General features: G+C 37.4%; 1 protein-coding gene across 1 annotated transcript in view; it reads right to left on the bottom strand.

The window, feature by feature from the left end:
* Window positions 1–404: 404 nt before the first annotated feature.
* Window positions 405–26,908, bottom strand: part of VPS13C (vacuolar protein sorting 13 homolog C) — a 195,735-nt gene continuing 169,231 nt past the window's right edge. The window contains exons 77-83 of the mRNA XM_077828389.1: window positions 23,376–23,421; window positions 21,730–21,853; window positions 20,770–20,884; window positions 10,314–10,405; window positions 8,430–8,550; window positions 7,088–7,177; window positions 405–4,381 (exon numbers count right to left, since the gene is read on the bottom strand). Coding sequence (XP_077684515.1) covers window positions 4,277–4,381; window positions 7,088–7,177; window positions 8,430–8,550; window positions 10,314–10,405; window positions 20,770–20,884; window positions 21,730–21,853; window positions 23,376–23,421 — 693 coding nt within the window. The 3' untranslated portion in view covers window positions 405–4,276. The remainder of the gene's footprint in view (window positions 4,382–7,087; window positions 7,178–8,429; window positions 8,551–10,313; window positions 10,406–20,769; window positions 20,885–21,729; window positions 21,854–23,375; window positions 23,422–26,908) is intronic.

Raw genomic sequence — 26,908 nt, 5'->3', positions numbered from 1 at the left:
GCCCCCCCAGTTAACAATTCTTGGGCTTACTCTTCTTCTGTTGTGTAGCTGGATGAGGTATTTTCAGTTTGCTGATGTAACAGAAATTGACGTATGCAAAACTTTAGACCACCTTTGCTTATATGAACTTTTTAAATTTAAAAAAGTTCGACCTTTTTGAGATGTCCTTTGCTCCTCTATGCCCATCATCCCATCTTCTCCTTCCTCATATCCTCTTCCTCCTCAACCCACTGAAACCCATCTATTGTTTGGAGGCTTTGGAAGGGGGTGTTGGACTCCCCTGATATATGTCATTTTAGCACAAATAGACAATAGTTTTTCTGGAATATAAATCTCTGCTGACCTGTAGAAAGAATGAAAGGAGAGAATGGAAGGAAATGAATGCAAAGTTTTAACTGCAGAAGTTCGTTTGACAGATCAATTTATTTTCAGTATATTTTTCCCCTTTCACATACATTTCACAGCTTTTCTGCTTCAGCTAGATCAAGTGAATAGATGGAACTACCATCTTAGTTGCTGACAGAACTCCATAGGAGCAAATCAGAGCAAAGAGATTATAGTAGCCAGAGTTGGGAGATTTGCATATTCACAGTATTGTTACTGAGACATAACAATACAGTGATTATGCAAATAAAATATCCACAGTTTAAGGAACTGCACAACTGGAAGGACATAAGCATTCATAACTGAACACAATTCCTACACTTTGACGAAGAATATATATATTTCATCTAGATGCATCACAAAAATGTTTTAACTTTGATTTTGTCCTTCATATGGTGATATATGGTTGTCATCAGTTGAAGGTATAATAAAAACAGAGCCCTAATCTGTTTAAGATAACTTGCACATCAGCCAAATGGCATCAGGTGCTTTCTTCTTACAGTCGTAATGTTACTCCCCTTGAAGTTGGTAGTCCACTGGCATCCATTTTGAGAGCTAGCCATTGTTCATATTCACACTTTGATACATGACAATACATATTTGTAAAATGTTGACCTAACTGATTCAGACTGTATTAAATTTACACCAGCTATTAGCAAAAGGTTTACAAGTTAATTTTTTCACATTTTAAATTAAACTTTTTTGACCTTTTTCATATTTTATGTTTTTTCATGAGTTGAGATGTCCTGGGGAAGAAGTTCTTTGCAGCCAATTGAAGATATATATCATGTTCTATTAATTCAATAATTATATTTTCTCAGATTTTTTTTGAATACTACAAGCCATTAGCTGAAGAATCCATTGAAAACAACATTCATATTCCTGCTATGATAGCTTCAGTTTGAAAAGTACTGCGGAAGACAAAATAGAATGGTATTTGGAGAGGAATAAGAAAGGAAGGGAAGCAGATGGGGTTTGCAGGAGTCAGAGGGAGGAGGATGTAGAAGAAAGTGAGGGTTGGCAGCAGCAGAGGAAGTTGGGGCATATACAGGTGAAGGAGAGGGACAGGAGCCAGGGTGCAGGGATTAGATAAAAGGAGTGTAGAATAGAGGCAGGAGCTAGGGTAGGGAAGATAGATGCAAAGCAGGCAGGATTTAACTAGTGGACCACATTCCCATACATAATCTGGAATTGAACCAAGAGCATGGAGTCTTTACGTCCCTCTTCTGTTAGCAAACAGCTGTGATACCCACTGGGAAAGTGTACATTTAGGATCCCCTCTAGTGGCTGGCCCACATAGTTAGTAACAGCCTGACAGTACCACCAGTTACTGTGTTGGCTCAAGTAGTGGAGATCTGCAATGTGAATCAAAATGTCCAAACCCCTTACTAAATGACCAAAGTTGTAAAAATGTTAGTATTAAAAAAAAAAAAAAATCATTTTCCCCCCATTTTTCCATCCAAATATAAAACTATTTCTTCATGTTTATTTAAATGATTAAGTATTATCTACAACATTTGCAGACAAGACTAAACTACTATTACAGATATAATAGCAACTGTGAAGAGAGCCACATGAGTCAAGATAGCAGAAACTGTGAGCAGAAATTTGGGGTCAGTTTTAATCCCCATTACTCCCCTCAATCAACATGGCAGCCTCTAAAAATCCAAGACCAATTTTGGAAAGAGTAGTGAAATTTCTGATTTCTATCAGGATTTGCCACTTTGCTCCTCATAGGCCAAAAATCAAGCTCAGGAAAGGCAATGCAGAAAACAATGAAACAGTGAGAACTCTTGGGCAGTATGTACGTTTACAATTTGAGTGTATGTGAGTACTCTTTTTCCATCTGTAGCCACCACCGTAAGTATTTTAAGAATGTTTATAAATTTCACTTGGAAAATAAACCTCATTCATCATTTGAGATTCATACCATGGTTTTTGAGACTCAAACCATAAATAACTGCATATAAAGATTTTATTTTGTCCGTATTTTAAACACAGTAGTTGAAATGTACAGAATATACCAGACAACTCATTCTATCAATTCACTATACTGTTTTAACATTAGAATGAAACTACACATTCAGGACTTCTCTAGCCAACAGCTGTGTCTAAGGCCTCACAGTTAAGGAATTAAGGGTTTTTCTTCCTACTGTACTATGTGATGTTCAAAACTACAAATGTACATAATAGCAGTAAATGAAGCACAGGTGCAAGTTTGCCCTAGATGCTTCATATTTGGCAGCACACTTTCATTATGTTTAATTTCTCCCCTTTGGTAAGACAGGCAAAGTATCCCACTTAATTAGATATGAACCCAGGTCAGAACACTAGAATTCCATACCCCTGAAATCTGGGAAAGTTTAGATTCTGGTACAGATCTGAAATTTGGGTCCTCTATCTTTGATGATTGCTTGACTGGAAATAAAGTTCAAATATTAACAGAGGAAGAATCTATTCAACACTGAGTTCATACGGGCAGTCTTTAAGCTTGCATATATAAAGAAAAATAAGGGTAAGTCAATAACTGTTTTTTTTCTCTAGTTGAGGAATGAAGTAAAAAATGCAAAAATTTACAAGTGGTGTTTTAGGGCACATATTTTCTCATTTGAAAGCCAAACATTTGACAGTGGTAGGTCTCAGCTAACCGATGACTCAACTGAACAGTTTGCTCATATAGGCCTGATTCAGAAAGGTACTTAAGCATGTTCCTAACTTTAAGCAGTGAGTTGTCTCAATGAAGTCAATGAAGCCATTTACACACTTAAAAATTAGTTATGCGCTTATGTATCTTGTTGAACTTGGGCCTAGAAGTAGAATTCTAGACAAGCAATAGTACACTCAATAAGAATACTACTGTCAGCTATTGATTATACAATTTAAATAAATGGCAAATCTCAGGCAAATCTCAATTATATACTGAAATATGGACAACAAATCAACGTTCAAGTTTTTGACCTACTGTATATAATTTGTTGTATAAAAAAAGTTGCATTTTCTTCACAGGGAAATCTTCCTGCTAACTATTTAAGTTTTCAACTACAGCCAGTATTCATGTACAATCTACTACTAAATCCATTCTATTATTAAGCGTTAAGATATTAAATGGCTTCTCATGTTAGGAGAACCTAAGCTGTCAATTTTTAAAGTGAGTTAGAGCCATTTCATTTCTAATAATACACAAATTGGCTATTATTTCTAAAGTGAACATCTCTGCTGAGAAGTAACGATGTGTTTTATATATACCCACATTCTTTTTTACATTATTCTAAAGTGCAATATTTTCTTGTATCACAGAGTAAAAACAGCCCTGTATTTCTTTCAAGTATAGAAAGACCAACACCACAAGAACATTTTTAAACATTAGAAATGTTTTCTAATACACAAGACATATTGCGAATAAGCTTCAATTAGATATATATGGATTTTAGTTTTCAAAAGTTAGAATTATTATTTATTGCTAATTCATTTGTAAACCATTATGTTATAGTGCAAATTAGGTATAATTTCATGCAAGTAGCAATCCAAGTCTGTGAAAAAGAATTGTTGGATATTTTTCTTAATATCGGAAAAAAGGCAAGAGGAAAATCAGTAGAGGTCTCTTTTTTAAACGAAATTTTCAACGTATTGAATTTGTTTCCTGCAAAATAGTCAAAATACATATATATGCTGAAGGGGAACGTTAGAGTCCATCAGATGACGTTATACAACAATTGCCAAGAAATTTCACTTTTAAAAATGAAAGGTGGTCTAGATAACATAGGAGCTACACCCTGCAGGAAGACCATCAGTGTATTTCATTTTTTTCTGTACATTGTATACAAATTGCTTCTGGTAAATCTTCAGGAATAAGATCACATACCACTGGTTAAACCAAAGGCAAGCCCTGTTATCATTGGGGTGGTGGTTGTGGTTTGATTAATTTCAGTGAAGCTTTCTTCACCAATTTTTGCTGCTGTCTTGCTGCTTGGGCTTCGTCAACAGCACGACAAATTCTCTGTAAAGCAATAGTAAAATTAATAAGGCCATGTTTATCTAGCTATCCCCACCAAAAAACAGTTGCAACTTACTGAATTATGGCAATTTTTGAAACAGGTGTATTTTCTAAAATGTATTTTAGTTCTGCAAACAACAAAACACGGTGACTGATTAAAATGCTGGCACTCACTGTCTGAAAGCAATCAGCACTAGTGTAAAGGTGTGAACACTGGCCAAAACTTTCAACTTGTGCTCCTAAAATTGGGCACCTAGGCCCTATTCAGCAAGACACTTAAGCATATGCCTAATCTTCAGCAAGTGAATAGTCCCAACTGAGGTCACTGGGCATATTCACATTCTTAAAACATACATGAGCCCTCAGTAAGACTCCTCACATGCTTAAATAGTTAGGCACACACTTAGGGCACTGATACAACAAGGTTCCTTAAGTAACTTCATTTTCACATGTGCTGAGCATGTAAAATTTCCATTTAAGTCAGTGCTCTGTAGCTTTGAAAGTCAGACCACTTAGACGTCTAACTAAACATATTCACCCAAGTTGGAAAGCTTTGGCTACCTGTAAATTGGATGTACAGCCAACAACTCAGTAAGGTTAACATTTTAATGACTGCTCTAAGTATCATATGGTATTCCCAAAAATAGTAATAGATGATTTTCTCAAAACAATGTAACAAAATAAGGATACCAAAGGAGAGTATCATATTTAATGAAAAAAATACAACAAGGAGCTTTTAAGCTAAGAGGATGCATTAATTTCCATTATCCTGGATTCAAACTGGCATGCCTTTCTTTTTAGAAACAGTGTACTCATTTAGTGTATGTAATATGATAGAGTGAAACTGGCTTGTGTGTATGTTATCTCCTTCTCTATACCTCTCGACATCTCAATGCAAACTTTGAATGTGAACCAACCGCAAAGATTTAGGTTCCCCAAAATTTGAAGACAACCTAAAACTTGTAATTAGGCAAGAGATTTTTTTCCACCCTGTAAAATGGGTTGGAGAGGATAGCAAAAAGCCCTCATTGTTTATCAGTGTGGGATTGAGGTGAAGGCCCTATGAACTAGTCTAGGTAAATACACTATAGATTTTAAGTCAGCTTGAATACAGAAATAAGGTATAGTATCCAGCAGTAATGCAAGGAACCTGCAAGGCCCAAGCCTGTAAGGTATTAGCTTACAGAGTTAGCATAAGGAATTCAGGCCTATAACCCTTAGCGTAATTAAGTTGACCAGCAGTTACACTTAGTCATAAGATATATTATTTTGCTTGTTTTGCAGTATATAGTTCTGCTGAGATCTTATAAAATGCTGACATGTAACCACAACAAATCTGTTCATACCACTTTGGGGTATTTTAGGATAGGAATACCAGCAGATGTATAACCACAAGATTGCCATAGTAACCAATTGATGTATATGTTGATAAGTTTGACATCATTAATTACTAAGCTATAGGATAAGGATACCCACAACATTATTAAGGTGAAGAAGTTAGTTAGCAAAGGAGGCAGAGATCTCTTATGAATGTTCAGGGCAGTCATCACACCTTATAATAGGCCCAACCAACATCTAAGCCAGAAATCTCAACCATTGGACTTGCTTGGCATGCTAGAGACAGGTTGGCTCGTGGACCATCACCTGTCTGCCCACTTCCAGAACTGTGCGAGTATGCATATTATATATATGAAGCTGGGGATATATATATATATATATATATATATATATGTATGTATGTATGTATGTATGTATGTATGTATGTATGTATGTATGTATGTATGTATGTATGTATGTGAATATTTGATATATGATATGATGCTGGAAGTCAAATAAATATTGCACTACTGTTACTTTCTCATTTGCATAGGGACATTTGTGTTTTTACTAGTGTTAATAAAATTACAAAAGCTTTTCCTAAGTGCAAGTGTTGCAGCTGTGCATGGCAGGGTTCCCAACCGAACAGTAATTCTAATACTACTATACCTGATTCTGGGACTAGAACCTATCAAACTCCAGAAGTTTTGTTTATTAATTGGAGATTTTCAAATAATCAATATAGCCAATTAATAGAAGAGTCAACAGGGACATGCATTGACCTCTTGCAATATGGAGAATGAGCAAGTGCTTAAATCTGCCATTGTTATCTGAGTTCCTGAAGTTTCCAAAACAAAAAATAAAGATAAGTCACCTAACACTTCTACCTAGCTGTGATAATACAACAAAACATAAGAAATTACGTGAATTTTTGCTCAAAAATCTGAGAAGCAGCTCTGGGCACAGAGAGAGGGTCGTTACATGCACACTTGCTTTGAGAAAGGAGGGAACTGACATAGTTGGGGCTACAGTCTTCTCTGAATCATACCTGCTGCCTTTCAGCACTTACAGAACGCACTTTTGAGGCCTCCCCAGGCACTATCTTGCCTTTCACAAGATTCCCAGTGTTCAGAAACATATTACCTTAGGGGAAATTTACAAAGACTATCTGTCTTTGTTAGGATTGATAATGTACACAAAGGTGTACGTCTTTAAAAGGTACATGTATCTGGGTCCAGTGCGGTGTTAAATGACCTCTGTACCAAATAACTAGTAGTCAGGGCAAGCCTGCTTTAATCCTTTCAAGCAGGCCCTCCCCTTTGGCTGAATTACAGTAGTTTTTGATTTAGCTAGAATGGCATGAGATGTTTAAAAAAAAAAAAAAAAGGTTACCCTTGCAGTAGTTTCATCCTTCAGTTGAATTTTCTTCAGACATTCATGAGCTGCATGGTCCTTTTTTTGGAACATTAATAGCCCCTGATCCTGTTACAAAGAGGAATAAAAATATATTTAAAAGCCTTGGGGGAAAAAATTCACAACCCAATACTGGGTGCTTAAATGCCATCTTTTAGTTATATCTGCTTTTCTTTCTGTACAGATCCAGGCCATATTATAAATAAATGATTTTACCCCACAATCATCCTAATTTATTATCAAAGTAGTTATGTTTAGAGACAGATGTTTACATATCTAAAAATTAATTTTAAATTAGTGAATTTCTATGGATAAGTACCATGCAACAAGACTACTAGCGAACTCATAACCAGTGAAAAATTAAAAATACTAGTCTATTTCCCTAAATTTCAGGCAAAATCTTTAGATATAGGAGGACAGTAAAATTAGCTCCTCTCAGAAATGACAACAAAGTGCTAAGTGATGCAAGGATACAATTCAAGTAGAATTATGTTACAATCTAAGTTCCTGAAAATCACGCTTTTTATGTAATTAGGGCATTTTAAAGAGTATAACAAGGCACAAAAAATGTCATCAACATTACACATGCAGCATGCACTGGCTGAATTATAGTAGTTTTTGATTTAGCTAGCATCCTGGAAATGCAAAGATTTTGAAATTGGCTGACATACAGTAACAATATAAGAACACCTGGTAATATAAACAGCCTGATAAGATTGCTTCTTCAAATCTAGGATTCCTAACTTTCCATTAAGTTCTTGAATTTTCCAAGGAACTGGATGCATATTCTTCATTGAAAATTGATATATCAATATAGGTCTTAAGACCAAATGCTGAAAGCAGCAGAGGCTGTGCTACGCGTAAAAAAAATTTAAATAAAAATTTTCAGTATACCATTGCAGAAAAAAGTTAAGCTTTTGGACTTGTTATAAAAATACAGGTTTGAGCCTTATTAAAATATACTTTTTCTGTACTTGACATTATAACTTTATTAAAAAGTTTCAGTCAGTTAAAACTGTGCATGTCTGTTAAAGGCAGTAAAGATGGAGAGGTTTCACAGAGAGCCTACGTATACATCATGGGGTTGCAAATGGTAGCCAAGGGCATAATTTTGCCTGCAAAACCTTTATTAATGGAAGATGTAAGGCCGGGGTGGGGGCAAGGGGGAGGAACTCAATTTGACTTTCAGGGTGGCAGGAAAACACCACTCTCACTGTAATCACTGACACACAGAACTCCACAATGCCATTTCGATACTTTTTAAATCTAAATAATTTTTCAGAGTAGATCTGCATTTCAAAGGCATAAACATTTCTTTTACCTTCACAGTGATTTTTAGTATATTTGTTTCAACAGAAGGAGGATGTGTAAAATCTTCAAATAAATAATCCCAGTCTGTTACATGGCCTAGGATATCCACGTCTTTTACACACATCAGCCTCCTATCCAAAAGACAAAAGCAATGTGAAATATTTAACCTTCTCCTAGGACCACGACTTTATCAGAAGAAAACAAGGTTAATTTTGACTTAGAATCATAGAATATCAGGGTTGGAAGGGACCTCACGATGTCATCTAGTCCAACCCCCCGCACAAAGCAGGACCAATCCCCAACATTTGCCTCTTCCCTAAAGGGCCCCCTCAAGGATTGAACTCACAGCCCTGGGTTTAGTAGGCCAATGCTCAAACCACTGAGCTATCCCTCCCGCCTTGTCCTTATATTTATAACAGACCAGTGATAATGACCCCTTGGCTCTGGAGCTGTGTTACCTGAGGGCTGTGGGTGTGGTGTTGGGACTACCTTGATAACTTGAGTATCAGGAGTACTCAAAAATAGCTTATGTTTTAGACCAAATCTGCATAAACAAAAAAAAAACCCAACAGCAATTGGTTGGTTGAAAATTCAGGGTTTATCTTCATTGCCACAGCTAGCTCAAGTTGCTCCACTCAAGAGCCAGCACACAGCAAAAAACACACTTGAGCTACACAGAGCTATTTGATGAGTTGTGCTAACTCAAACTGTAGCTGCATTCCTGCTGCATTATTAGCTGGAGCATCAGCAGCACTCAAACGTCAACCCATGTCCCCAACAGGCCAGCTAGCTTGAGTTTAAACTTAACTCTAAGTTAAGTTAAATTGAGTTTAAACATTTAACTCTAGCTACAAAATTTGTGTGTGGGGACAGGAGTCTGCTTAGGACTTACATTCCAGTTATATCTCAAGCTCACGCTGCACTGAAGACAAGCATTAACTTGTTACCACTATCAGGACTTCAATAGTAATTTCAACAGGCTTTTTCTACTGCATTGTGAATTTCAAGGTGGATAGGTTGTCAAAATTAACTAAGAGGGATTTTCATGTGGGTCTTGTATTTGGCAAACTTACCCCATGTGATCAGTAAGATCAGAAACCAGCCACTCATTCTGTTTCTCATGTGCTCTTGGCTTCTGTTTAAGCACTTCTAAAAAACCATCAAATCGCTCAGCTGTTTGGGTCCAAGACCATTAGGCAGTGACCTAATAAGTGACGTTCTCATTGTTCCTAAGTAGCGATTGTTATATTTCTTCCCATGTTTGTACAAAAGAGGCACAGGTGCCTCAACCAGCACATTAATGTTGGCACAGTTGTTGGAGCAAGTGCGATAAAGTAGATGTATACAGATGTGAGTAATGTAATGTAAGAAACAAGGTTGAAATCCATTTCTCAAACAATTAGAGTTTGATTGTTACAACAATTTAGGAATTTTAGTTTCAGTATAACCTAGTCTACCTATTTGAGTAAAAGGGGCAAAACAATCATTTGGGAAACCAAACCCACAGTGCTGGAGTCCATTCATCTAATACATGAAAGAGATTATCTTTGTGGATGTTCATTTGCATGCATTGTATGCTTCCTAGTCAAGTACAGTTGCATGAAAAATGCCACAAACCACAATGACATTGATTAAGATGTATTCCCAAGCAGGTATATTAATATCAATAGAGATTTGGTTCCTTTTAAAATTTTTATAGGAACAAAATTAAGGAAGTTTAAAATATTGGGAAATAGAAAACAGGAAAGTTCACAGAAGTTTAATATAACTTCTATAGGGCAAAGAATAATTGATTTTCATTTATCACACTAAGAGAGAGACAAAGCCCTGAAAATATGGAACTCTTCTAAAAAGCAGCTTTTGAATAGACATTAGGCTATGCTGATAGTAATACCTATTGGTAACAACAAGGTTTGTCTTCTTGCCTCCTGGAAGCACACAGTGGTATCGATAACTTTCTCCTTCCAGCTTTCTGATATGAGAGTTCTGAAAAAGGAAAACAAAGATTTAAACTGGTCATGTTTAGTCTTAAGAAAAGAAGATTGAGGTGGGACCTGTTAACAGTCTTCAAATAAGTGTTATAAAGAGCACTTGATCAATTGTTCTCCATGTGCACTTAAGATAGGATGAGACATAATGAGCTTAGTCTACAGCAAGGGAGATTTAGGTTAGATATTAGGAAAATCCCACTATAAAGGGAGTTAAGCACTAGAATAGGCTTCCAGGGTAGGTTGTAGAATCAACATCCTTGCAGTTTATTAAGAACAGGTTGGACAAACACCTGTAGGGATGGTTTACGTTTACTTGGTCCTGCTTCAGCAGAGAGGGCTGGACTTGACTTCTTGAGGCCCCTTACAGGCCTACATTTTTATGATTCTAGAACATATTTTAAATGAGCTCTCAATTTATATTGGATTTATTATTTCCAGCTCAAAAATTTATTAACGTCACAGAACTATAATGAGTAATCTCATGGGAGTCTCAAACCCAAGTTAAGTCATTTTGGAGATCTGTTCAAGTCCTCAGCCACTCAAACAGGTAGAAGATTCCTATTAATTTTTTCCACTGTCATTCTTTTTCTGCCACTGGCAGTCTCGGAGGTCTCTCCTTCTGCCAAGCCTCACACTGGATCCTTTAACACAAGAGTGAGAATCCTGTGATATGTTGTTTAAAGAATATGCCTAGTTTTAAACACACAACTCAGACCATGATCCAGAGAGAGAGAGAGAGAGGGAGGGAGAGGTGTCCCATACAAGAAACTATCAGGTTGCATCTACTCAGCACCTCTCAGGATCACGCCTTTTATTATAAAATGTTAGCAAGTGAAATGTTAGATACAAGTATTTATGGAACATATAGGTTGAAAAAGAAGCTTAAGGAAAATGCATAGTAAATCCAACATCTCAGGTATGTTTCTGATACATAAGTAGTAGGGAGCGGAGTCTTCAAGTAACAGTAAAGTTAAAAAATTGTTTTCATTTCCAGTGAGTTTTTATGGACTTTATTCTGTTAAACCAAGTTCTTAGAGTTAGCAACGTTTTTATCTGCTGTTTAACTGAAACATGACAATTCAACAATGTAAATACTGTCTGGGGGCTGTCTGTAGACTCGTTTATACTAAGGTACAGTTCAAATATGTAGCATTTGAGAGATTCAGTCACTAATATTGAACCTTTATCTTTGTGATACATCACAGAAAAATGCCAGGTACTGACATTTCATAAACACCAAAAAACCAAGCAGTCCCCTCCACGCATTTACATACACAGAGCCAATGATAATACTGAGGCTATGAGACGATGGGGATATGAAAACACATCTGTGGGCTCTGGAGAAAGCAAACAGACAAGATGACAGTAAGTTATGAAGGTAAAACTGTGAAACAAATAATGTATTTCAAGAAATGAAATCATACTGAACACACAATTTTAACTCCACAATCATATGCAGACAAACTTGCACATATTAGAAAACTTGCTTCTTGCCTTATGTGGTAAACAGTGATTTAAAATCCAAGTTCTTCCCTTGGATTAACTTGTTTCTTGTTTACAGTCCGTATGTTCTGGGGAAATGCACATAAAGTTACTCAACTGTAAGGCAGCTTATTAAGGGCAGGGGAGGTGATTTGCTAGGGTTAAAAAGGAATGTTAATATGGCAGCCTAAGATGTGGGCTGTAAACTGCTTTATGCTCATGTACACGTAAAATATGTAGCGTTTGGGAGATTCTGTCATGGTATTCAAATTTAGACCATGTCTGTTACAAATGTAGTACATCATGAGGCATGAATCCTGCATAATTTATTTTATGATTTATCATACTTGGATGGGTTTGGCTTAAGTTTTGGCCATAGCAATTGTAAAAAAACAACATCCCTACTTTCCAAGTTCACAGAATCAACTTCACACTTTATTGCCAAGCACAAGAGATTTCAATACACAAGAATATTTGCAATATATTTTTGAATAAATGTTTAATAAGATTTCAGCTCAATACTGTCAAGGCACTGATAAACATTATTATAATTACTGTCTGAAGTCTTTATAGAACACATAGACTTCTAAGAAATAATATTTTTAATTAATAAAATGAGCAAGATAAAGCAAATCAGTGCATGTCAGTTTTTTCTAAATTAACCCAACTCCCTACACTGCCTGTTAGAATGCAGCATGCACTGTCGTCATGTGTGAAACTGATGCAACTATGTGAGGGAATGAAAGGAGTAAAGAAAACCATACATCCTCTGCTTAGAGGGATGCAAAATGGATTTGCCTTGGATAAGAATACAGCTAATGCCTATAACTGGATGCCCAGAAGTCCTTCTGTGATCAAGATAATCCAAACCTTACTTAAATTATATAACTGATTAACATGAATACTTTTAGCTCCTCATTGCTACTAATGTTACTTAATTTTCTTTGGGTCAAGTTCCAATACCCTTACTCATGCTGAGTAGTTGCATATTTTGTGAGTTGTCCCACTTAAGTCAGTGGGCTACTCATGAACCTGAATGACATTCAATGGAAGAAAGGGTGAAAGAATTTGGGTCCATTTTTCTTCAGTTATTCCCCTGTTAAAGCTAAATTTTCAATTCAGTATATTTCTTAAACAAATATTCACTGTACTAATGTATATCTATCAAGAACAATAAAAGTTAAGATTAACTTTGCTTCTTTCTTTCTATATTCTACTGTGTAGCTACAATTGCTGTTTAGTTCAAGTAAAATACATGGAAAGGTCTCAAAGTGATCATGGTTCACATCAATACCAAGTCCATTAAAATAAGTTTCAACACTTATTTAGGTTTGCACTTCATTTTCCCATATTTAAAAACTCTTTCCAAATACTTAAAACATATTATACATTGCAATATACATTATCTTTCAACTCAGTTAAGATGGATTAAAATTCCAGCATTTTTAAAGTTATACGGACTCTGTGCGCCTTTAGAGAGGGTTTCAACAACAAGACACTCCAATAAATCTTTTTTAATCCAATATCCATTTCTTTCAGTCACCACAAATCATTACAAACAAGTTTCTAATCTAGTGTAGGTTCATGTTATAACACTTTCAAACTAGACTTCTTCTCTTTCAAACTAGACTTCTTCTGATATTCTTAAATGTGCAATGCCAAATCAAAGAAATGAGAAAGCAGGAGCTTCACATTCAAATATAGATCCAAGAAAATTCTTCACATCCCTCCAAGTTAGAGAACTAAGGCAATGTATGAATTCTGAAATACATAACCCTCAACCTATCTAATGGACTTCCTATACATCTGAAGCATCATTGTTTTACTACTTCAAATAAATGGAGCAAAAAACATTTTGCCAGCTTCATTCCAAAGATAACTGTATGTTGTAATCTATGGGCCAAATCCTAAAGTTAGGTGTGCATATTCAATGGCTGATTGTGAAAGACATTGAATTGCAATCCTTTTTGAAGAAACTCAAAACATCTTTGGGAATTTCAGTGTGAGACATGAGAATCCTCTTCAATTTCCTTCTTAAAACAAGCTTAAAATACTGAAAAGCGCTCAGCCTTAAATAAAAACCTCAACTTACACTTTTATGTGCAGTAGGCTAGCTGGTTATCTTGCTGCTATTTTACTAGCTTAGCTGTCTTTAGAAAAATTAAAGCCAGTTAAAGATACAGAGATGACAAGTATATTTCAAAATAAAACCACCATCTACAAATTCAAGTCAATGCCATTTCCTGTTTCTTTTAACAATTTTGGTTACATTGCAATTACTAAATCAACAAACCAACCAACAAATGTAGCTGGAAAGTCTGAGAATGCAGCATTTCATTCTCAAGAGCTCCTACGCTTTTCTAGGGGAACATCTTTTTCGGGGAGAGGGACAGATGGGAGGTCTTGGATACCTTACCTCTATGTCCAATTAACTGTTCTTTCTATAACCATTTAAGGACAGTCATTTTCAACTTTCTTACAACACAAGACTGAAGAGCTCCAAGTTTAGCTTTTAGATTAGAAAGTAGGTTAACTGTATCCACAAGAAACTTTGGAACTTCTCTGTCCCCAGTGATAATCGCATAATCATTGACTTCAGCCTACCATTTTGAAATACCCAGTTAATTTTTAGGACAATTGCAGTAATAAACAATTGACCAGCTCTACTTGGCATTTAGTTTTAAAGGTGAAAATTTATTTTCAAGAAAATTTTATATTTACTATAATTTTAAAATGCAACCATTTTTCAGTTTGTCACCATTTTTCAGTCATGTTTTTGATAGAACAATTACAAGACAGACATTTTTATTTTAAAAGGGTTTTGATAAGCAAGCAGTTTCTAGAACCTCTGATAATGTTTTTGATAAATTAAAAGATAAAGAATTTTTTTTTTTTTTTTTGCAAAAAATAAAAAGTTAACCAGATCTACTACCAAAAGGGATTGGGGTATAACTGTCACTAGTTGCATTTAGGGCGGAACTGGACATTCACTAAAATCACTCCAGCTAATGCAGAAGAACAATCATAGAATTGGAAGGGACCTTGAGAGGTCATCTAGTCCAGCCCCCTGCACTCAAGGCAGGACTAAGTATTATCTAGACCATCCCTGACAGGTGTTTGTCCTACCTGCTCTTAAAAATCCCCAACGATGGAGATTCCACAACCTCCCTGGGCAATTTATTCCAGTGCTTAACCACTCTGACAGTTAGGAAGTTTTTCCTAATGTCCAACCTAAACTGTCCTTGCTGCAATTGAAGCTCACTGCTTCTTGTCCTATCCTCAGAGGTTAAGAACAAGTTTTCTCCCTCCTCCTTGTAACAACCTTTTATGTACTTGAAAACTTATCTTGTCCCCTCTCAGTCTTCTCTTCTTCAGACTAAACAAACCCAATTTTTTTCAATCTTCCCGCATAGGTCATGTTTTCTAGACCTTTAATCATTTTTGTTGCTCTTCTCTGGACTTTCTCCAATTTGTCCACAACTTTCCTGAAACGTGACACCCAGAACTGGACACAATACAATAGCAGAATAGAGCAGAAGAATTATTTCTCGTGTCTTGCTTACAATACTCCTGCTAATACATCCTAGAATGACTTTTTTTGCAATAGCATTACACTGTTGACTCGTATTTAGCTTGTGATCCACTATGACCCCCAGATCCCTTTCCGCAGTACTCCTTCCTAGGCAGTCATTTCCCATTTTGTAGGTGTGCAACTGATTGTTCTTTCCTAAGCGGAATACTTTGCATTTGTCCTTATTGAATTTCATCCTATTTACTTTAGACCATTTCTCCAGTTTGTCCAGATCATTTTGTACACGTTCACAATCCAGTAGAGGTCACCATCCCATGCAAATTATTTCACGTTCCTATAAATGGATAAATCATTAACTATTTATTAAGTATGAAAAGTTAGCTCACTTTATCAAGAGGTTTTCTACCTTCTTTGTAAAGCACCATTATAAGCCCTTAGACAACTAAAACAGACAAGCCACTGCCTTCTCTACATATGTATTAGAATGAAATTGACTTTGTGTGTGGAGTTGCAGACGTTGTGGGGAACAGAACAAAAGAACTCCCCACTAGTGTCATGATGCAGCAGTCAGTCACAACTGCAATTTTTACATTCTGGGCTATAGAGGGCCAAGACAACTAATGGCACAAGCTACCCCAAGACTTGTTGGTGAGTAATTGAGTCTATTCCAATCTTCTGCACTGACTAGCAGAGCTGGTCAGCTATGGACACTCTACTGTAGGGCATTCCAGAGGTTACAATCCAAGAGGCATTGTTACTGCCTCACAGCCAAAGTTCTTCTGGGATGCCAGTCTGCAGCACGCAATTCAATCAAGTGCCTTTCATGCATAATCCAGCTTTAAGACAGAACAAAACACCATCACTGGTAGTCTGGAAAGTAAGACATTCTTCCTCAAGATTCCAAGCCTTTGTCTTAATTATTTTAGAAACTTACATTTAATTTTAGAGGGGCATCCTAAATTTTATATGCCTCGTTGAAGACTGCATTTTAAGCAGGGACTTCAAGCAGGAGATGGTGGAAGCATGGTGGACTTGGTAAGGAAGTGAGTTCCAGACACAGGGGAAAAGAAATGGAAATAAGTGTGCAAAAAGAATTAGTAGCTAGGCATTCACATTAGGAAGAGTGGAGGGAGTGAGGAAGGTAGCAGATACACAGAAGTGGGGTGGTGAGACGGAGATAAAATTTGAGAAGGTCCAATCAAGTGACAATGAGAAGGTTACATTTGTTGCAGAAGGCAAATGAACCCTAGGTATGGTCCAGAGAGAAGTCTAGGTTTTCACTGGAGAACTTTAGTTGACTTACTCAACAAGACAAAGTGAGTCAGTGTTTCAAACATGATATGTTCAAGACCAGAACAAGGATTTCGAAGCAGGAAAACAACAGCCTGGAAATGCTGTTGAGGCAAAGTGGCAGCAGGACAGTGGCAAAGAGGAGGACAGTTGAACATGTCAATGGTGCAAGGCTGTGAGACAGTGAGTATTGTGAAGCTACCAAATGCAACAGAATGAAAGGAACGAAGTCTGAGACAAATTTACACTATAATAACTCATTTACAACTAAAAATATTCATTTTCTTAGGCTTATACTCTGGCCAATTCACTAGGAAAAAAACATGAGGATTACATTGAAATTACTCCTGGGGGAATTCTGCACCAAAAAAAAAAAAAAAAAAAAGTGTGGTACACAGTATTGTAAAATTTTGAAAATTCTGCATATCTTATTTGTTAAAATACCACAATATAATCACACCAGTTTCAATTATTTTGATAATTTATTTCAAAATACCTGTCAGCAAGTATGTCTATAACAATACAGAAAACAAAAAAGATTCAAGAAATGGTTTTTGGCAAATAGATTCCTTATTAGGCACATTAATACAGAACTTTGAGTAATAATTCATTTAAACTACAAGACAGAAACCTATTTCCTGTACCCCTCAGAAGTAGTGCAAAGGTTCAGGGGAGTCAGGGGTAACAGAGGAGCTGAGGGAGAGGCAAGTAATTCCTGGGCAGGAGCCTGGGAGTGAACCTGGAGGTTTATTGGGTATGGATGGGAGAAGTATGGAACAGGTGGTTTTTGTGGGTTTTTTGGGGGGGGGGGGTGGGAGGGGGAGAAAGACTGTTAGGGAGTTGGGGAGCCTCCCCCATGCAGACCGTAGCTGACCCCTAGCCTCTCCCATTGACTCAGGCACATCTGCTCTAGTCCCCGCGTGTCCCTGCACTCCTCTTCCTGCCCATCTCCATGCGTACCTGCACCCGCACGCAGCCACTACCCTCCCCCATCCTCATGTTTTCCTTGCATCCCCCCATGCCATCCCCATGTGTTTCTGCACCTCCACTCCCATTCAGCCCAACGCAATATTGTCACCACACTAGCTTCCAGGCCCCACCCCATCTGTTCCCCCCACTAGCTCTTCTGAATGCCTGTCTATATAACCCCCACCCCCAGCAGCCCCGTCTGCCCACGCTGTCTATCCCTCCCATATCCCTTGTCATCCCACCTGGCCCCATGGCAGGATACTATGATGGGGCAGTAGCTGCCCTGCTCCCTCTCTGCAGCTGGCTGCTCTGGCCCTGAGCTGGCTGCCCACTCTGACACCACAGCAGCCCCTGGTGTGCAAAAAGGTGTAATTGCAGCGCCTCCCCAACATAATGTGTTTTCTGCAGGGGGACATGAATTCTGCACGTGCAGTGGTGCAGAATCCACTCAGAAGTATGAAATAAAACATTTATGTTTCACTAACTGTAAGATTCTGACAAATTTAGTTCAAGAAATTTCAAAATTAGGACTCAGACTGAGTTATTATGCAGTGTTGTGACAAGTGCAAGCTTTTTATGAGAAACGGTGATTTAGTTTAAAGGCTAAGACTCCTTTACTAAATGTCCTATTTTCCCTCTAAGGCTCAACTCTGTATTTGTTTGATCATTAAAACAGCTCATGTGTGCTATGCTACACTACCACCCTAATTTCTATAACCTCAAAATGTACAGGTACAGCAACAGCGTTGGGTGGTGAAGAGAGCTGTTTCACAGCGACCTTAGAATTTCCTAGCTTTCGACAGAAAGAAAATTCAATATGGAAAACTATGTACAGCAATATTTTTTTGAATAATATTATCAAAACTTTAATCCACAAAAAATAGGTTAAACATACAAATCTTAGAGGCTCCATATATTTATAGCAGCCAATTTCCAACATTAATTGTGCTACATCTTTCCTTTTCATGTACCAAAAGCGTTTTCCCCACATAACAGACCAGGAAGTCTAACACTGCACTGAAAAGTGTTTTTAAGTAATAGAGTGAAAAGCACACACCTAGAACTAACATATTTATATTTTTATTTAATATGGCATGACAAACATGAATTTTAAAAAAAATCTGCTTTTGCACTAAGTTTAAGATAGTATTGTTTTACAAAAGATTGCAACTATTTAATATTGAGAATTTTTGAGAGGGGAACTGAAAAAAATTCATGCTAGTGCAGAGATGCACACAAGCACCACAACAAGCCCAGAAAAGAAGTGTTGACTATTGATCACAATTGTATTGATCACAATCTTATAAATAATGTTTAAGACAAATGTCTGAAGCCAGTAAAATTTTTTGTCAACAGCGTTTATGCATAAAACACAGAACAGACATTTTGTTGCTAGTAAGATTAATTATTGGTTTCCCTAATATGAAATTTCACAAATCAAGGAGAGACTAGTGGCTTCACTCACGCTAAAAAAGTTGGCATTTACATACTAGGGATTACAGTTTTAAATGATGTGCAGTAGTATTTATATGCATCGCATAAAATGGAATACAAAATGTTTATTTGGGGCAAAGGGCAGAGTTAACCAAGCCTTCTGTTCCTTGATTGGAAGAACATATCATATAGAAGACTAGTCATTTTTCAATATGAACATGGAGTCATGTGGCTAGTCAGCAGTGTCAAGGGCAGACCTATAGCAGCTTATTTAAACCATGAATGGAAGCATTTTATCTGATATATTTTCAAATTTTATATCACCGACTCATGAAATTACAAAAGCATTTTCATAGACAGGAGCAAATTTTTTATTCATTTTTAGTAGCCATGCTTACTTTCTTTTCTTGGCATTTTTAAGCAAGATCCCTATATAAATACCCTCCAGAGAATGCTGACTAGTCAAGAAGCATTTTATCATCTACACTACCTTGAATATTTCTTTAGTGACCACTTTATTAACACTTGCCATTCAGAGCTCAGAAGTAAGGCCCAACGTCATTTTAAAAACACGCAAGAGGAAATGATTTCATTTTAGCATGTACTACCGTCCAGTCTTACCCTTTAGACTGTAACAGGTAAATTATTTTGTTCTTACTATGAATTGGGTAATTTAAAGTGCCATTCAACTCCTACATAGAGGTTCTAATAGAAGTCAATGAATAATTTGAGTTTCTTTTACGGAATCATGCCCTTAATCTAAATTCTTAAAGGCCCATGAAGGAAATCATGAAAAAATATGGAAAATGTTTACTCCATTATTCCAGTTCTTGCTGCGTATGCAAGGAGAGAGAGAGAGAGAGAGAGGGGACAACATTAGAAACCCATGCCGAGGGATCACAAACGATATCTACAGGAAATAAATGCAATCATCAATAATTAAGATGCAAGTTTCAGTCTTAACTTAGAAGTAAACATTTTAAATCACTTCTTTTGTTCCAGTATTTTTTATGTTTTAACATAACCAATACTTCAGCTAAATTACATTTGAAATCTCAGCCAGCATGTTCTTAAAGTGCTCTTCCTGTTTGCTGTCTTGTTGCATTTACTCAAAATTAACTGGATTAAAATTCCCCAGTATATGAGAAATAGCATTCATTGTCAATATGGCACCCATGTCTAACACCATGCAGGCGGTCAACCAGACTAGACCATCATATGCGTTGTGTAGCTTTTAGCACACTACCATTAAAAACCACAGTTTGAAAACATGGGAAACATAAGGAACAGGATTAACCTCCTAAATATTGTCCCACAATAGACTGTCCCACAAATGCTAAAATATCTTCACACACACCCTTTTTTAAGCGAGGGTCATGGTGATATATTTAACACAAAATGACGAGATGAGCAACTGGTAAAACAGAATATTGAAAGGCTGTGTAGTAATCTGATTTACTCTGCATAGCACGTATGTTAGTTCTTCATTGTGACTAAAGCTTGCACTGGATGGCAATACATAGGCATATTTTATAAACTGAAATAAATATCCAGGTCCCTTCCCCAAAGTAGCATTTTAATAATATACTGCATTAAGCTCCTCAATGGTTAGAAACTTTAGGCTGTACTTATGTTAACAATGCAACTCCTACCTGAAATAAATCATAACCCTCAGCTTCACGCCTGTCATATGGCCGGATAATGCCATCTTCGTGAATGTGACGTGGAGGACGGAGACTAGATACCTCTTCAGTTGATTCTGCCACCCTGTCAAAGACCAACAATTTCAACGCGTTCAGACCTGGTACAGACTTCGCACCAAAATTGTTTTTGTTACTTGCATTTCTTTTATTTCTTTTACTAGTTTAGTCAGCACAGATTTTTAAATAAGCTATTTAGAATTCATCTCCTCAAACCTTGAAAGATCCTGCTCATACTTGCTAGCTAGCCATGAATTATCCAAAATTATTTGTGTGTCATGGCACTCTATATCATCGCCCTATTGCATCAGACAGACAATTATGAAACTACATGTCTATGGGAGAAGTTTCTTCCAAACTCTAAGTAATTATTGACTCTTCTATAGCTTGCAGGAAGTTTTTCAGTTGCACTTTCAAAAGCGCATAAATGATTTAGGATTACAAGTCCCACTGACAGTCATTGCAGTGGTCTAGGTATTACAGCAGGGTAAAGTGAGAGATGGCGGTGAGCATTCAGGAGTTGAAAAACAACATTTTTAATTACTGAGTGTTCTATATTTTTATTTAGTTTTTACAGCCTTGTATGGACTTTTAGTTGGTACACCATAATACAGGACTTTCATTTTATTTTTCATGTTTGCATGGAGCTGATATAACCTCCATATGACACTGTAGTATATTAAGTTATACTGTAATAGCGTCAGTCTCAGGTGGTTGTAGCACTCTTCCTTCACCTGGCACCTAACAAAGCATCACCATGGCGCACTCTCAGTCCTCCTGATGCAGCTTGTACTTTAATCACATCAAATGGCAAGCAAACATATGTTACCACTGTATCTCTAATCACACACTCCACATACCTGAGAACATTTGGTAAACAGACAATCACTAACTTCCACCCCATCGTTTTACCTCTGAATTCCCTGGAAGGTACTGCTTGCCATATCTACGATGCCACCTGTCGGGCGGGCCACAACACCTACAAGCCCTTTTCCAACTCCTTTGAAGAATCCAGCTGCACCTTCCTTTTTAGCCCCTTCAGAAAAGAAAATACAGTATTAGTTACATACCCTTACAGAAGATCCAAATTCTAAAGTTAATCCACCTCCTGCTTTATGAAGACTTAACTTTAATTAGAACAATTCTATACCTGAAACATTCCAAAATTGCTGGTTACATGCAGTTCAGCTCGGAAAAAATACTATGTATTAATGACACCTTTTGCTTTACGGAACCTTCCCAGTCTGTGTTTGGTAACATAGTTGTTCACCTTAAATCTCATTAGCCCTTCAGAACCAACATAGCTAAGAGAGGGTGAATGGGATTCTTCTTTCTTCTACATTATCAGAATTGTTTACTAAAAAAAAGTTACAATTATCAGAGCCAGTTACGCTAGTGCACTTCCATTGAAGACAATTCTCCACAGGTCTGATTAAGAGCAAAATGTGAAGACTGTAGATTTATGCAAATGCAACTAAGGTAAGAATTTAGCTTCCAAAACCATTCGCATTGGTAATGATGCATGAGAAAAAGAACCAAATGACTGTGTGTAGTTTTTTTATACCATTTTTACAGAATCATTGCTCAGAAGAGAAGAACAATTCACTTAATTTATTAGCATCCAGCAAAAATCAGGTGAAATTTAGTGCTATTAACTGACTAATATTTAGATGGTTCTTCTGTAAACATTTAAGGAATTGGGATTGTATACCTGTGAGAGTGTCCTGATTCCCTATCTAAACGCCAGATTTAAAAGAAGCAATTACACCTATTTTTTAATCTCCTTTATTCTTTTTTACCATGCCTCGTATTGATAGAGTGAAGCAGGCTTAAAACAAAAAAACTACCTGACAGGTTTAAGCACAAGCCAGTTAAGCTTCCCAATTAAAAGAAACAGCAGAAACAGACCAAGTGGTTAAAACAGATGTTATGTCTAGTGTGGCTCCCACTCTAATTATTCTTTACCCTGTCACTTAAACAACAACAAAAATACTACCTGTTCTATTATTCAACATCTAATTGTACACACACACACACACACACACACACACGCATGTGCCACCTATGGGGTGAAATACATTAATGCATAAATTTCTCTACTATTTCTCTACTTCTTTGCTGATAGAGACAGTTACTCAAGCTCAGCTTTATACAGTTAATTTGCTGATATAGAGGAAACTCTGCTGAAATTGTCCAACAGCAAAAATTTACATGCCTGCTGTAAATATGACCGTTCAGAGAAAGTTTTCGTTTTAAACTTATTCATACGCAGCTGCACATGATATTATGTGTACTGGTCTGTCAAAGTCTGCATGTGAATTTGCACAAGAACCTTTAGTAACAACTGTAAAAATATCTGAAATCAAAACTTTAATTTTTACAAATGACATGATTTTAAAAATGTTACTTTTCTTCAGAAACACAGAAATAATGAGCTCAGACCTAAATATACTATCATGTTTAAGTCAATATTTCTCAATAGAAAGTAAGTTATAAGTAGCACAGTGTGTTAGCCTTCTGAAGAATGGACTTTAGGTTTATTAATAATTATTGCCTACCTTCTACAGGTTTAGTAATTATTCCAGTCACACCACCAACAATACCCTGAAAGAAAAATGAGAGTTTCATTGTCAACACTTGAAAGCCAGAACTGCTGAAGCACAATTCAGCCACTAGGTGTCTCTCCTGCTGTGTTTTAAAATTAACATTTAGGCAAAGCGTTCAAATGGGATCTTTCAATAAGGCTTATTTTTGTTTATTATGAATTCCTGTTGACATGATCATCATGAAAGAAAACATCTTTGGAATAATTAGAAGGTACAGGGAACTACTAAACTGGACACAGAGACGATTCCTGACAGATAACATGCGAGAATCTTAACTTAACTGTTGTTTTGCACTACCAGTCACTATTCCCTGGCTGTTCTGTAGCCTATGTCACAGGATGTGACCCACAGATCACTGGGGCCAACTGGCAGAGGACATATACAGCAGTTTACAGAGATCCCCGATGTAATCATTCACCAAAGAGTGGGGGCATGTGAGGTCTCTACCAAGAGCTCGTAGCTTACTGGTCATCATAATAATTGCAAAATGTATGTATAATGATAGTTAAGGAGTTACGTGTCTTTACTGAAAACTATGTTCTTGAGGTATATAAGTTAACACAGGTCATCAGAGGTGATAAACAGTATCTATTCGGTAGAAGGGAGTAAACACTTCTCTCTCTGGCTGGTTATCTTGTACTGAAGGCCTTCCAGTTGAAGTACATTTGCAGTAATGAGCCTGATGCTAATGAAAAGCTTGTAGAGTCAATGAGGAAGGAGCACACAGGGAAAACAACTAGCAGGGGGATCCTGGTTATAAATAAAGAATGGATTGTTGTGGCACAACTTGAGGTGGAGAGAGACATCCTTCACTGAGCATAGCTTTTTTCATGAAAAAGGGATCACAGCTTACCTGGCTGAGAAACACTAGTGAGCAATATTATAAGACACAACAAAAACTAGTTAACTAAGCCTAGGTTATGGCATACATGTTATAAGGGCTTCTCTACAGATAGTGTGCTGCAAGTCAGGATGTAAATTTACAGCATACTAGCCTCCAAAGCACTAACTGGCCATGCAGACTCTTCTACCACGCATTACAAGTTCTCTAAGCCAGAGTGCACTTGGGAACTTCTAGCACACTTTGCTATCATGAACTAAAACTTCTCCACATCACAGTCCACACAGCCAGTTAGTATGCAGCAGGTTTGTGCACTGTAGAGTCACATCCTGGCTTGCCACTGAGGCCTTGTCTACACTACAGGGTAAATTCAATCTAAACTATGCCATTTGAGTTACGTGAACAGCATAATTCAAATCAACGTAGCTTAGATTTACTTACTGTGGGATCCACACTACACTTCTCTTCTCGATCAGGTGGAGTACAGAAATCGACGGGAGAGCAGTCTGCAGTCAATTTAGTGGGTTTTCACTAGACCTGCTAAATTGACCGCCAATGCATCGATTGCCACTTGTTGATCCCCCGGTAAGGGTAGACAAGCCCAAGTCTTCATCTAGGTAAGCCCTGATTCAACATGTATCGCAACAGTACTTTGCCTAATCTTAAGTGAGTGCTTTTAGAAATATCCAAAGTACAGTAAAGCCTTTTAGGAAAGGAGGTTACTAATATGCTGAATAGTTTTATAAAGTAAACAAAAGTAGTAAATTAATGCATTAGGCAGTACCCCAACCACAACAGCACTAAAAAGATTAATGCTTAAGATTGGCAGTGCAATACAAGAATAGCAAACAGGCTTTTACAAATTTGTCAGTAAACAAGATTAGAAAAACACGTCACGCTATGTACGCTACTGAGCAAGTTTGGGAAAGTAAAATGAGTTTTTTCTTTTGATTATCAACAATTATTAACAATTCCTAATGTGCTTAATTTGCACTTCATGTAACAAATAATTCTAGCATAAAGATAATAGGTATGATTCAAAACCCACATAAACAACAGACACTGGACGTAAACACAGCCTTTCATCTCCTAGGAAGAATTTCTCACTTGAGATAAAATGGATCACTTGGGCACTTAGCATCCATTCCAGAGAAACCTCGTGTACATCCATTTCAGAGAAACCTTGTGTAGGTAATGTCGTATTTATTTTGTGGTCATTTGTTCCATGATCATCAGACCCTTACCAGATTTTTCTAAAAAAATCAGTTTGTTGCATGTTACTGCAAACTTCAGATTTGAAACTTGTTTTTCTTCTCTGGTGAACCAAATGATTAGTGATCCGAATTTGCACATGAACCCTTTTACTGCATCTTATAGTTGTTTCTGTCATAGACAATAAAGGTGGACACAGCCTTCTTCAACTGTTCACCTGGGGAGTGAATTCTTCCAAAACTGAACATAACTAGTAACTTATTTACATATGTAATTATAGGTGGAGCTGAGAGTGCTGCCTGTACTTAAGGCTGCCCCAACACTTCCTATTATGACACAGTTTTCAGTTTTTCTAACCGGCCACAACCTGAAAAATTTCAGCTGAAGTTTTACATGCTGGGTCTCTGATTCACATTCAACTTTTTTTTGGAAAGTTTTAGCAAAAATATTACAGCTGCTTCTGAAAACAAGACTGGGGGAAATATTTTTGCCCATGTTAAAAATATTTTTACGAGTGTTTAATTTAGAAGCTCTAGTAGCGTCTCCATGCTTTGGAGCAATGAAAGGTGTGTGTACCCCAACATACCTAGCAGCATCTGCAAGAAAGACAGCAAAAAAGCTTAACTGATACCAAAACCCAGCTTGGAAGGGCTGCAGGGATACAGTCTGTAGTCTCTCTATGGGGGATAGAAAAGACAGGATATGATCCAGGGAAACAGCAAGGTGTCTGAGGCAGCAGACCTTTGCTGCCAGCTTCAAGATTCCTGGGTTTCCGTACCAGTCACCAAGGTAGCTGGGGCCGTAGCACTGATCCTGTGGATTTGTGACAACCTCCAACCACCAAGACAGATGGAAGGCCCACTGTAAAAGACTATTGCTGGGTGTGACTGTTACCCTGGAAGGGGTGGATTAAAGCATAACCTGGCCAGAAGGCGAAGTTGCAGGGAGAGAGACCACCACAACGATGGAGTAACTATAGGCAGGGAGTGCCATAGACAGAGTATGCCGCCACGCCTGGCCACAAGGAGGTGGCTCCTGAGGTGAATGAACCACTCTGCAAGCAGGGACTTGAAATTTGGCAGGTGGGTCACACCCTAGGGTTGGCAATCTGCTTCCTTTGTGGTTTCCGTGAGAAACAGCCCACATTTGGCCAAATTATTACCTTCCTGAAAATCTCAGTTCACACGTGCTCAGTAGAGATTTTTTTTTTTAAAAAAAATAATCTGGCAGCTAAATTCTCTTAAGAGTCTATCTGTATTTTCCATGCTCCATCTCCTCACGGGTTCTGTGTACCGAGCAGACTGGGCAAGACCATCTTGACAGCCATTGAGTATGTTCTAGTCCAGGGAGGCAGGGGCTGAGAAGCACCTCCGCTTGAATTGCTCCTCCCAACTGCCAGGAGCCCCTATGGTGTGGCACAGGAACTGAGAGA

Source organism: Eretmochelys imbricata, chromosome 10, assembly GCF_965152235.1.
Source record: "Eretmochelys imbricata isolate rEreImb1 chromosome 10, rEreImb1.hap1, whole genome shotgun sequence".
Lineage (NCBI taxonomy): Eukaryota > Metazoa > Chordata > Testudines > Cheloniidae > Eretmochelys > Eretmochelys imbricata.
This window is presented reverse-complemented; position numbering and strand designations above follow the sequence as displayed.